General features: G+C 41.1%; 1 protein-coding gene across 1 annotated transcript in view; it reads left to right on the top strand.

The window, feature by feature from the left end:
- COLEC12 (collectin subfamily member 12) overlaps window positions 1-12,706 on the top strand; it is a 123,625-nt gene extending 110,919 nt beyond the window's left edge. Inside the window, exons 6-10 of the mRNA XM_077808690.1 lie at window positions 1,592-2,071; window positions 2,497-2,633; window positions 3,828-3,937; window positions 5,641-5,786; window positions 12,681-12,706. Of these exons, the coding sequence (XP_077664816.1) occupies window positions 1,592-2,071; window positions 2,497-2,633; window positions 3,828-3,937; window positions 5,641-5,786; window positions 12,681-12,706 (899 nt within the window). The remainder of the gene's footprint in view (window positions 1-1,591; window positions 2,072-2,496; window positions 2,634-3,827; window positions 3,938-5,640; window positions 5,787-12,680) is intronic.
- Window positions 12,707-13,408: the final 702 nt, after the last annotated feature.

Raw genomic sequence — 13,408 nt, 5'->3', positions numbered from 1 at the left:
TTCCAGGAATTAAATATTAATCTTTATGTGATGAAACCTCCAGGAATACGTCCAACCAAAACTGGCAACTCTACTGGTCACAGAAATAAAACCCTCCCTCGGAATAGATAAAAGCACAGTCCGTGGTGCATGTGAGTCCAGAGCACCTTTCTTACCTGGTCTCATTTCACACAGAAGTAGCTGCCTCCATTTTCAGAGCCATGTTAGGAGCTTAACCTTGATGGAGATTAAACGGGATAGATTTTGGGGAAAAAAATTTACTGAGATGTGCTTATCCATGAACAGAATCCAAACCTGCTTTAATGATAAAATATGGAAGACCACTCCTTCTCACTGTCTTCTCATCTCCTGCTATGACTGGTGCTCTGTCCTTCTATAAATATCCAGTAGGCAGGTAGCATTCTGTTAGTCTTTCCATTAACCCTCCAGTTGGCTTATTTCTCACTACCCATCCATCCCATGATTCTCAAATAGACCATAGCTCCTTTATTTCTCCCTTTCATCATTCAGCTGGTCTATGGTTCACTCCCAGTCTGCTTCTTGCTTCATAATAAACATGTGGTGCAATAACTCTCAAGCCTCCCTGACATTGTGGGGCATTCTGCTTTTGGTCTCTCTCTTTTTTTGACCTCGTTCCACTATCCCAGCATGTCACTGCTAAATCCCATGCAGGTTCCACACCAAGACAGTGCTGCTGTCACTGACTACATCTTACTATTAGAGTGAAAGGAGAGGCGTGGTTGGAAGCAACAGGGAGAATAGAAGAAAGGGAGAAAGAACATAACAAAGGGGGAGTAGAAGAGGAAAGAGAACAGAAGGAAGAGTGAAAGGATAAGATGGGAAAGAAGATAGATTTGGGGGAAATCATGGTTTGCAGTAAGCCTCATATTTCAGGGACCAGTGATCCACAATGGCTGCTGCTTTGGGAGGCACGTATTAAAAATTGAGAGAGATCTTCACCTTTAAGCCCTGCACAGTTCTGCCCCACCCTCATATCTCACTTCCTTACTCTATCCCCCCACACTCACATACAGACTGCTAACCTCCTCCAAACTGCCCTCCTAAACATCCTTTTTGCCACCTCCTTCCACTGTTGTCTTTACCCCTTCTTTCATCCTGCTCCTTCAAATTAAAAAACCTTTATTCTTGTGTCCCAAACAATCGCTCTTTCTTTTCATTCAAATCCCTTCTTAAGGCTGCCATGAATCCCATCAGTGTCAATCCACCAAAGACAAAAAACACATAACACAACTTTTAGAAAGCAAATGATAACCGTATCTGTTTGAGAACTGAGGCTCATCTGATCTGGGGTACTATGTGTCTGTTTAACGTAAATTACAAGTCCTGTCTGGCAGAAACCAGGTTTTCTTTACAGCATCAAGTGTCTTGTGGAGGCTCAATAAGAAATAATATATAACTAATGATTGTGAAGAGATTCACCTCCTTTTTCTAAACCAACTGTATTTTTACATTGGCTACTTGAGTAGCTTGGGCTTGCAGTGTATTGAATGTCCAACGTTGTTAATCTCAGGTATATTGAACACTCTTCCTGTTTTTTGTTTCCCTCCTCTGCATGTTTAAATTGTTTCAGGACCTCCAGGTCCAAGGGGACCTAAAGGGGAGAGGGGACCCCAAGGGCCTCTTGGTCCCACTGGTCTAAAAGGGCAAAAAGGAGAAAAAGGTGAGCCAGGGCCACCAGGACCTGCCGGTGAAAAGGGCCCAGTTGGGCCAATCGGGCTACCAGGAGAAAAAGGTGGGAAAGGTTCAAGAGGATCACCTGGCTCCAAAGGTCAGAGAGGTTCTACTGGCAAGACTGGTCTGCCAGGACCTAATGGAGACCCTGGACCACCAGGACCACCTGGCAAAGATGGTCCTCCAGGTCCACAAGGTCCACCTGGATTTCAAGGATTGCAAGGAACTGTTGGAGAGCCCGGGGTACCTGGACCTCGAGGATTGCCTGGTCTGCCTGGCATACCAGGGATGCCTGGGCCGCCTGGGCCACCTGGGCCACCAGGTCCAGGGATGCCTATGGCACTGAAAAGTGAGCCAACATCAATACCTGAGGCGAATGGTAAGCTATCTACTCACCCACCTACTTTTCTACTTATATGCCCCTCTGCCCAAGAAGCCGTTTTTAGTGCACCTGCCATCATGATAGTGGGCGAATGTTAATTTCTATTATCTTTTGCTTAAACACACTCGTTCTCAAAGATTCTTAGCGTGGAACTCTAGCTTACCTAGCAAAGCTGTGTCTGCCTGACTTCTGTCAGCTGCTCTGGAGTTTGATTAAAATGCCTCATCTCTAAAGAGATGGCAGCAATGCAATGAGGAATGAGCAGTCCTCTGGGCATGCAGATTAAGTCAGCTATATTCTGCGTTCTGGTGCAGATTTCTGATATGTGCATATTCACTGACTCAGCCCCTAAGTATTTCAGATGCCGCCATGCTGTAGGAGAGTTTGAAATCCCCAGTTTAACAGCAGGTTTCCTGTCACAGGTTGTTCTGCTCACTGGAAGAACTTTACAGAAAAATGCTACTACTTTTCATCTGAAAGAGAAATTTTTGAAGATGCAAAAGTTTTCTGTGATGAGAAATCCTCACATCTGGTTATCATAAACAACAAAGAGGAGCAGGTAAATAACATCACCTGCTGTTCTGAAGGCTTGAGGTATAAGGTTTGAAAGTATTTTGAGTCTGGAAACTACATAGCAATAGGGAAGCTGAGAATATCATGGATTCATATGGTGAAGTGAAAACACTGACTTACCCCATTCCAGAACACTGTAATCCCATGTCTGCTCAGCACGTCCTGTGAAAAGGAGCAACATAGGAGTCAATGGGCCTGATCCTGAAATTGCTGAACACCTGCCACTTCCAGTAAATTCAATGGGAGTTGTGGGTGCTCAGCCCCTTTCAGAATCAGGCCCATTGTTAGTGGCCTATTATCTGAAACACATTTTTTCCATGTTGTAAATAGTTATTTTTAAATTCAATCTTTAAGATAGACAACTTAAGCCTTTATTATGATCTTAAATAAAGTCTATTAAGTCTTTTATAGGCAGAGAAGCAATAATGAATAAAAACCATACCTTACATTATTATGTGGTATAATTGTTTGGTAGTCAGACATACCCCTGCCATGCAGGAGTGGTGCAATAAAGTATAACTGCTTATTCTTTTTCTTAGTTAAAAAAAATACGGGCGGTGGCCTTCTAACCACCCAGTTTTCGCGGGGAGTTCTTACCCACAGACAAATAGTGCCATTGAGTCTAGTGCCTTTTTGGTCTTACTCACAGACAAATAGTGCCTTTTTGTCAGTTAAGTTTGCAGAATCAGACCCTAAAATACATCTACAGCTGCATAAACCTTCCATAATCATTTGTACATTAGCAATGGTGATCCCTCGTAAAGCAGGAATAGCACAGATTATCTCTGGAGCAAACCATAAGAACCATCTCGGATGTTGTTACAAATTAAGGTCTGTCTTTGAGGGAGGGAAGGAAGTTCCAGCCAGTAAGGAACCCTTTCAGGAGAGAGAGCATTCTTCGGTGACAAGAGGGAGTAATAATTACCAAAGTGCCCTTTGATTACTGCAGTCACTACCAGAGGTGCGAGCAGCATCCCCAGAGTGAAAGCAAAGGAGAGTAAGACCCAAAATTAGAAGGAAGAGGTAACCCACAAGGAAGCGAGGTGGTTGAGCATTGGGAATGGGAAGGAGAAGAACACTGTTCTTATTCTATTTTCGAAAAAGCAAAATCTACACAAAGCAAGTAATTGTATGGTCTGAGAAACAGAAAAATGCAATCACAGAATTCTTTCACTCACAGCAATGGATAAAAAGGCAGATTGCTGGGAAAGGCAACTTCTGGATTGGGCTCACAGATTCAGAGCAAGAGAATGAGTGGAGATGGCTGGATGGAACCTTACCAGAGTACACGTATGTGTTGAAAAGAACCATGTTGTTTATTTTCTGCAGAGTGCTACTGTTGTTGCCGCCACTTTACTAGAGATCTGCAGTATCTAGAGATGAGTTACTGGATGTCAGTGAAGCAATACTTTATCTGGAAGTGTTGCTGAATATTGTTTTTCCTACCCCCCTCCTTTCTCCATGCACAAGGCTTTATCTCCTTGCCAAAAGGAAAATGGAAAATGGAATATTAAATGAAAGAATCACACAACCGTACAGCCTGATACTGCTTGCCAGTGTTTTTACAAAGTGGGGGTGGAGAGCCCAGACAGCTCTTTGGTCTTGGTTTAAATTTTCCTTGTTTACATTACAACTGGCCATAAATAGAGAGCTCATTCTGACTAAAAAAAATGAAAGGACTAACTATTAGATAAAACCCAAACACAAGGTATTAAACAGAAGGAGAAGGTATAAAGCAAGGATGTCCAAACTTTGGCAAGCTGAGGGCTGCATTAGCAGGTAGCCAGGCATCCAAGGGATGCACCATTTGGTATTAAATGGAGCAGGTTGCAGCCACCCTAATTTTTAATACAATGGAGTAGACCACAGAGATTATAAATCTCAGCATGCAGCACCCCAGAAAAATAGGCTAAATCATTTGTATTTGTTATTAATGTTTTCCATGTGTCTAATTTGTGGCCACTTTCATGAGGAACATGGAAAAAAGATCTGGTTTTGGTAAATCCTATACCATTATACCTATCTCAACTTCAGATTGCTACAGCAAACCTAAGGCCTGTGTCACTGAAGATTTCTCTTGTGCTGCGCTTTAAAGGTGTCCTCTAGTGACCTCAGAACTGTCTGTCACTGAATGTGATTCATTATTTCTGGAAGTCTGTGTTTCTTCCCAGATGCTTGGTCAGACCCTCTGTATCAGGCAGGCATGTTATTTAACTGCCTATGGCACCATTTCAGCCAGCAACCACAAGCTTCTGTTCAACAACCTGTTTCTTTAAGAAAACTGAGCTTTTGTTTTGAGACTGGAAGCATATCTCATTTATTAAATGAAAACAGAATCAAGAGTTTTGCTCCACCAAGCAAAGGCACTAAGTACTGGGTCAAGTTTCACTATCAAGGTTACTGGCCTCCAAATAAAGCCAACTTTTAAAAATTCCTTCTGAGTCTGAAAATTAATTTTTCATCCAAAATGAGGTCTGAAAGATAGACAAATCCCTGCTTTGCAGCTGGAGAGGCCCATCACAATCAAGACAGGATCTCAGTTTCTTTGCAATAATAGGTACATAGTTTGCCACCTTTCTCCTCTATGTCCCTTTTGAGTTCTTTTTAGCAGGCAAGGTATTGAAATACACAAGAATCCATTAGGCAGAATCTTGGATGTTTCTGTACCATCCACTGGTAAGAATGAAGTAGACGGATACCGTGGAGGAATGGTGCCATGTGCATATGCATGTACTCTCATCACACTTGCATGTACATCCACAAACCAAAATAGAGCTCACTGGTCTAATTTTAAGCTTTAAGCCGTGACAGACAAAGGCTGAGTAGATTCCTGTCTCTGTTTTCCATTTTCAGGAAGAGTCATGTAATGTTTTTTGAAGAGTGTATTTCCAGTTCAGAGCAGATCTCATGATACTTTTTGCTAATCTCTTTTGTTGTGCATGGAAAACTATCATGTGATGCCACTTAACATCTACTTCTTATTTTGTTGAAAGAAACTGGAAAAGTGGGCAGCCTGATAACTGGAGTACTGGACAAGGGCCAGGGGAAGATTGTGCTGGATTAATCTCTGCTGGGCTCTGGAATGACTTTCAATGTGAAGATGTTAACAGTTTTATTTGTGAAAAAGACATGGACAAAGGTAAGCTAAGTGTTCAATTAAAAGAGTTTCATCATAGTCACAAAGAGCCATGATTTACTCCTAGGGGAATTATGCACCACTGCGCATGTGCAGAATTCATGTCTCCCACAGATTTCTTTGCTTCCTCTCAAAAAAATGACTTTCTGATGGGGAAGCAAAGGAAAGCCACAAGAGCAGTCATGTGACCCTCCCCAGCAGTATATTTTGGATGCCCAGGCAGAGAGGTAAATCACTGTGGGGCAGAGGGTGGGGCTGGTGGCTCCTACCCTGTTCTGGGCTCAGTTGCTAGTCCCGGGGAAGACAGGACTTCCTCTTCCCTGCATGGCATCCGGGGATGGGTCAGACCCACCCCAAGATTTCTCCCCAGGGTGCAGGAAGCTCTGCAAACTCCCCACCCATCCCTTCTTAGCTGCAGGGGGAGGGATCAATGCACGGGGAGCTGCTCCCCCATCTGCCCAACCCCTGTGCATCCAGACCCCCTCATGCCCAGACCCTCCCGCCAAGCCTCACCTCCCCCAGCCCCAACAGACATGCACAACCAGCTGCACCTGGATCCCCACCCCACTGAGCTCCACACCTCCAGCATCTGGACTGCGTACTGAACCGCTCACATCCAGACCCCCTGCCAAGCTCTATCAACCACGCACGCACCCAGACCCTGCCCAGCTGAGCCTCAACCACCTTCACCTGGACCCCCCTGCAGAGTCCCATTACCATTGCACCCAGAACACCCCAACAAGTCCTCGTGTATCTAGATCACCTTCCACACCCAGATTGTCCCACATAGAACCCTCTCAATCCACACCTGGATCCCCTCACACTTGGATCCTGCCAGGGTGAGCCTGCCTGCCCACACCTAGTGCACCTGGCATGGAGGGGCAGAGCCCTGGGGGGTTTCTGGGGCAGGTTCGGTCCTTGTGCTATGTCAGAGTTGGGTGCAGGCTCACTGCTGAGCCATGTCCCATGGGGGAGCTGCAGAGTGATCTCCTACCTCTGTGCAGCCAGTGGCTTGTGCTCCCCAGTGACATGTTGGAGCCTCCACATTTATTTGACAAATAAAATTTGCAGAATTTTGCAGAATTTTTATATTTTTGGCGCAGAATGCCCTTAGGAGTAATGATTACACCATGGGGGAGAGGAGAGCCATACTGATTGCGTATGGGCAGATGCTGTGTAGCTGCTTTACGGGGAGGACAGGCTTCTTGCAAATGAAAACTCTGTCGCCTGTAACAGCTCTACACTGATCTAGCCCCAAGAAGCATGAGGAGTCCCTGCTGATGGGAAGGGTTTGGCAACTGCTGGGCCTCTCTCCTTAAACTCCCACCCACCCACTCTGACTGCTGGAGGGGAGTGTGGACCCTGTCCACGTTCTCTAGCTGACAGCTCTGTGGCAGCTGGGCGGGGTGGAATCACAGACTGCCTGTTTTACTGAGCAGACACATAAGTACTAGAGTCTCCTTCTAGATCTAGTGATGCACTTACAATTGGACCCTGTTGCACCACAGAGCTGCTTAGGGCTCTGCTCCATGATCATTGCTAGAGCTCAGATCTGGCCCATAATATTTTTGTTCTGATGATTACCTTGTTTAAAGAAACTATTTTACAGTGTGCCAGAAACATTAATTGTTTAAAAGCTTTTTTCAGAATTTTTTGTGCGTGTCATATGAATGTCTGGCTGCTGTGATTGCCAATACATAGGTAGAATTTCATGGGATGTGGTAGAAACTCCCAGCTGGATTCAAACTTTCAGATACTGGCTTTTAGGTAGCGTCACAAAAAACATATGTACACTCTTCATGTGCATAATCCACATCTGTTTGTGTAGATTGAGGAATTGCTTGTGCATAGAGTTCTCTTTTCTTCCTAGATAAATACGTATTATATTAGCAGAACTTTAGGTTTTGAAAAGATTAGTTGTTGGAGGTGTACAATATCTGATTATGGGTCATATTTTAAAAAGTTATGTTTCTTGGAAACCTAGACTCGTATGATAGAATTTTCCAAGATTCCTTGAATTCAATAAACCTCCTTGCGGATAATTTGTTTTACCTTTACAAGCCTTTCACCTATGTTCCTTCTTTCTTTCTCTCACTGTAGCCTAGGCACCTGGATTGTAATAGGCTGTGAATTTAGAGACACAAATACAAATTACTTAAAAATCCTATGGGACTTCATCATCTCCTAACAAAATTGAAAAGGAAGCACTGAAAACTCATTTAATGCAAAAAAAGAATTCAGCCGCAACTCGTCTTTGCCATCTTGTGATTATTCAAGGATTCTGGACCCATAGCAAAATGCATTTATTGGAAATGCGATTGGACTGAATCAGTTACATATTTTTGTCAACCAGTGACCATACAAGTGTACAAGTTTTGTCTTCAAAAACATGAAATTAGCAGTCTGAGTAAGACTCTTGGTCATTGAGCTATAGGAAATACGTATAAAGCTACAGTGTAAACAGTACATTTCATTTGCTAAAATCCCAAATATAGGAAAATTACACAGATACACACATATAGTATATAGATTTTATATAAATATATATATAGTCAAGTTCTTATCGATAATATGGAATATACTTTTAAGAGCTTTTAAAACTTTGTATTTTTGTACAAAATATTTGCTTTTTACATTTGTTCTTTTTTATTGTCTTTTTTTTTTTAAACAAATATAGTACACGGGCCAAAGAAAACAGTAAAGGTACTAATAATAATTCAGGCTGTTGTCAGACTTAGCTCTGCTAAGCTATCAAAAAATATTTTCCAGTTTAAAAAAAATGTTTTTTCCCAGATGAACCACTCTGGTTAAATAACTTTGAAGCTGATTTTTAGACAGTATTTTTATGCAAGTCTACTCTGTGTGAGTAACAGCTAAGTAGATCAGGGACTAGATATTCATGATAGCCGTAATCACAGCCAGTGAACCATCAATGCACTGCTGTACTATATGGGTCATGTTAACACAAGACACTAATGTCTGCCTTACTTCACTCCCTTCCTCCCTTCCTGTCTACAGAAAAATATCACAGAATTAAGTCACTAGCTTTTTTAAATGTTTTAATTATTCCTCTATTAAAAAGCGTTTTTTAGGAGCTCAGCCATAACAGGTGCTGCTTACTACTGAAAGTCAAACTAAGAAGACATTAAAAGACATTTATAAAACAGAAACAAAAAATGTAAGCATACTGAAATGTGGTGGGGTTTTTTAAACTGGATTTCAAAATGTGGTAATAAAACATTGTGTATTCTAAAAGGTCAAGTCAACCTGTATTTCTCTAAACTGTTTTAATGTAAATTAATCTTATGACTTCCTTGGCCCAATCCTCCCCTGCCAAAAAAACCTAGCAAAATTAAGTATGCTACCACCAGAATTTAGTATGGTTAATGGATGATATCACTGTCCAACCCACTTCCTCCATATCCCTAAAGAGCTGTTGCCTAGACAGCAGCAGCACTGCCTATCTTAAACCAACAAAAAATAAACAAACAGTTAAAGTTTATTAGCAGAATCCATGTGATTTGGTTTCTATTTTGTGTATTCTCTGTGAGGCCACATGCTACACCATCGTGTATGTCCTTTTGGACCCTTTTGGAATAGAGTTGTTTTTTTACTGCCTCGTGACCTCCAGTTTACCTTGGTTGAGTATGCATAAGCCTGCTGAAATACTCCAGCTCTGCTGGAAGGAGACAAGATTTTGTACTTCATATTTTCTGGCATTGCTTATAAGTGTAACCAATTAAAGATCCTTGCCTTACTGGCTCTAGAGCTCCCAGGGCCTAAATTCCATATTCTCTCAAAAGTTCATCCTCTTCTTTCTTAATGTCAATTATAATTTATTCCAAGAAACTACCTGGAAAGTGAAATGCAGAAATCCATAGAGAACATAATGAGTATGAAAAATGAACATAACAGCACAAACCACAAACACAGTTAATAATTTCAGAGGCAGTGGTTTTCCTAGAACAAGTTAGATTACCAGAGGAATTTTCTTTTTGTCATGTATTGAATAACAATCAGATGATCTATGAATATTATACGGTACCTATATATACAAACGTGTATAAATATATAGTAGTGCTGTGTTTAAATATATATTTATACAATAGCTATGCGGATAACATTAACACAGTATCTTTTTCATATCTCCATCATACTGGCTGGAACAGGTAGACTTCATTCTGACCTCACATCAGTATAACTCTACTGATTTAAGTGGAGTTGCTCCTGCTTTCCACTGCTGTGACTGAGACACAAATTGGGCTCATTGCTGTACAAGTCCAAGGCAGAGCTGTGAATAGAATCCAAATCGCTTAGCACTGGGCTGGGAGACTTTGCTGCAAAACCATCTTTCATCTCCTGTGGTATTGGCATACGGCATTCTTTTTGAAAAGATGGATTTTTCCCCATGGCACGTGTGTTACAATGCTCTTCAAATGAAAATACATTTCAGTAAGTGATCCTCCCAAGACCAATTTTCTTCCATTCAGGGAGGTTTCTCATTCACAGACTACCAGTCGCTTAGAATAGTGAGATGAGCCAGTTTAAGGCTGTAAAATGTTGTTGAATAATACCTATTGTATGAAGAATTTAGATGGAGATTACCTTCAGTGGTGTTCCTCATTACCCACTCCTGAGTCAGAAACACAACAGGCCTAATTCTCAGTTACCCTGGCCCACATCCTCAAACATATTTAGCACCTAACTTACATTGATTTCAAAGGGAATTAGGTACCTAAATACCTTTGAGGATCTGGGTCTCTGTGCCTATGCTTGAAGCAGAGATGGATTCAGTGGGTGACTTTAAGTAGATGCCCTCTGCATGCACAACTTAGACAACCATCTTTGAAAACTTGGCCTGCAGAGTGCAGGCGAGCTAAGACAGATTCATCAAGCAAATGCCCATCTGTCCATCTTAGCCAGCATTCATATAAGAGAGAAAGGGAAATGTGAAGTGGAATAAGAAGACTGATATCTCAAAAGGAGTGCGGAAGTTGCCAGTACTGGTCAGAAAACTGCCATGATGGGGAGGGCAATTGGCAAGGGCGCAGACTGGATGCCATGAGAGGCCAAGAGATAGCCATGGAAGTCAGAGTTGCCATGTGGGGTCTGGTAAATATTCATGTAAATCTATCTTCTGTAGGGCTTGAATGACAGCACAAGTTGTGCAAAAGTTACTTTTGTGTGAGAAAATTATTTTGTCCACTTGCAGCAATGTCTGGGTAAGCTACATCCAGCTAAAACGGAACTGGCTGTATTCTCTTGGCATATTGAATGTGTATTTCCATTGGATTTTTTTTTTAATTTAACATAAAAACTAAATGTTATTTCACTGATAGTATAACTACCCTTACTAATTAAGTAGCTGGCATTGTAGATGTTATGGGGAAAAAAGTTCTGCCTTACAACATCATCCAATGCTAGATCTTTTAAAAACTCTCTTTTGCTGATATCACTGATTCATTATGAATCATTTTCAGCTGATTAGAACTATTCACATCCCTTAAATTTTCCATGAATATCATCTGAAATTGTTCCAATGAACGAAGCACTAAGTGGAAGACAATAAAGTAAGTATTGCGCTTTCTGTGCATACATATATAGCAAAATTGGCGGTTGTGCATATAGGTGCATACAGATTGTCAAAAGCTTTGCATATGTATTAAAAGCCAACTTAAATGAAAGAATAGTTCTTTCAAACAAAAATTCTCCTCTCACACCACTGTACAGTTACTCCTGATTTACACTGCTGTAAGGTAGATCATAATCAGGCATATGGTATCTCTGAACACAATTATCTGTTTTATCTAGTGACTTGCATTTTTAATTCTCTGTTCCTTCAGTGTCTAGCTAATAGATATGTGTCATTTAAAAGGTTAAGAGAAAAAACATATAACTCATCTTCATAAAGCCTTAAAGAAGGGAACTCAGAACTGGGAAAAGGGATCTAGGGTAAAATATCTGTTGACTTTAATGGTACAGGACCAGAACCCAAGTTAGCTATAGTTCAGTCTAGTTTCACTCTACTGTTTAAACAGATATGCTGGTTCCAACGTCGCTATTTTCCTAGATATCAAATGGCTCAGCTATTCTAATTTATCTTTTCAGTAGATACCTCTTTTGGTTTTAACAAGTGGTAAGAATTAGTCATTGATTTTATTAATGGGAATAGGATAAGCTGACGGGAGCATGGTGCCAAGCAAAGGAATCTGTTTAGCTAGAATGGAGGCAAAGCCATCTGGGAGATCCAGTTTGTTAACAATATATGATTAAACAAAAATGTTCAGCCCTATTAAAGCACCCTAGTTGAAAATCACAAAGGTCTCAGCCAGAGTCAGAATGTAAAATACAAAAGAAATGGAATTTCTCCATCCTTAGTCCATAAATTTCCTTCTCTTTTTCTTTCTCCTCTTTGTTTATATTCCCACTTGGAGGAGAAGTTGTTACTCTTCCCCCATTAACATCAGAATATGGATTTGGAAACTGATCTTCCCCCCTTTCTGATTTCCTGGCTGAGCCTTTTGGTGATGGTAATACTGATATCACTTACTCTGTCTAGTACTTGACACTTTCAAAGTACTGTACATACATTAATTAAAAGAAAGTCACAGACAGCTGACAGTAAAGGCCCAGCTGGAACATTATTACCAGAAGAATATGTGAAGAGAATTGGAATTGACTAAGTCTTGGTCTAACTTTCTAGAGAACAGCTCCTCATTTACTGTGTCTCATTGTTTAAGGCTGTCTGCAGCAGACATAGGGACTTCCTAGGAACTACCAGTCCACCTGTCAATTCATTGCCTCACTTAAGTTCCCCCTCACTTGTTTGATGGCATCTAAAACAAAAAAACCTCTGTTTTGGAAAAAAATAAATTCTAATTTGTTTTCTTTTTCTAGGAACCAATATTTTTCTGTCTCGATGAAGATAAAAGTTTGTTTGTTTTTCAAAATAAACTATGGTCAATGCTCCAAAATTTGTGTGAGAATTTTCTTTATTCTAATACCAATAAAAGCCACAGTACTAGTCAAGTAATATGAATATAGGACTGGAAGGGACTGCCTGGGTCATTGAGTCCAGTCTTCACAGGCAAACCCGTCATATAATCCTGCTCATAAATTTAATCAAGTTCCATATTAAAACTAGTTAGGTTATTTGCACCCAGTACTGCTATTTGAAAGCTGTTCCAGAAATATAATGCACAGTTTGCTCTTATTAGATGATAATGCTTTGCATATGTTTAGGGTTTTCTTATCCAAAGATCTCAGGGTCTATGCGTGCTTTCCTAAAGTGGGTAAATATTCTAATCCCCATTTTTCAGATGGAGTAACTGAGGCAAAGAGAGGTTAAATTCTATTAATTTTGAGTGTCTCCATTTTGGGTACCCATTTTGTGACAGCGAGGGCCTGATTTTTAGAGGCCCATAGTTCTGTTGAATCAATTCTCTGTGAGATCAGAAAAACAGATTTAAATAATGTTTTGGTGTGACCCACGCCAAGCTGTTTGCTCCCCTATTTTCCTCCTAGGGCTAACTTAAGTAATGCCACTGTTACTACTGCTTCATGTATCACTCTGCAGAGCAGAACTCCCAGCTGGTGCTGCAGAGCAGGATGAGCCCAGCAGAAAG

Source organism: Eretmochelys imbricata, chromosome 2 (genome assembly GCF_965152235.1).
Source record: "Eretmochelys imbricata isolate rEreImb1 chromosome 2, rEreImb1.hap1, whole genome shotgun sequence".
NCBI lineage: Eukaryota > Metazoa > Chordata > Testudines > Cheloniidae > Eretmochelys > Eretmochelys imbricata.
This window is presented reverse-complemented; position numbering and strand designations above follow the sequence as displayed.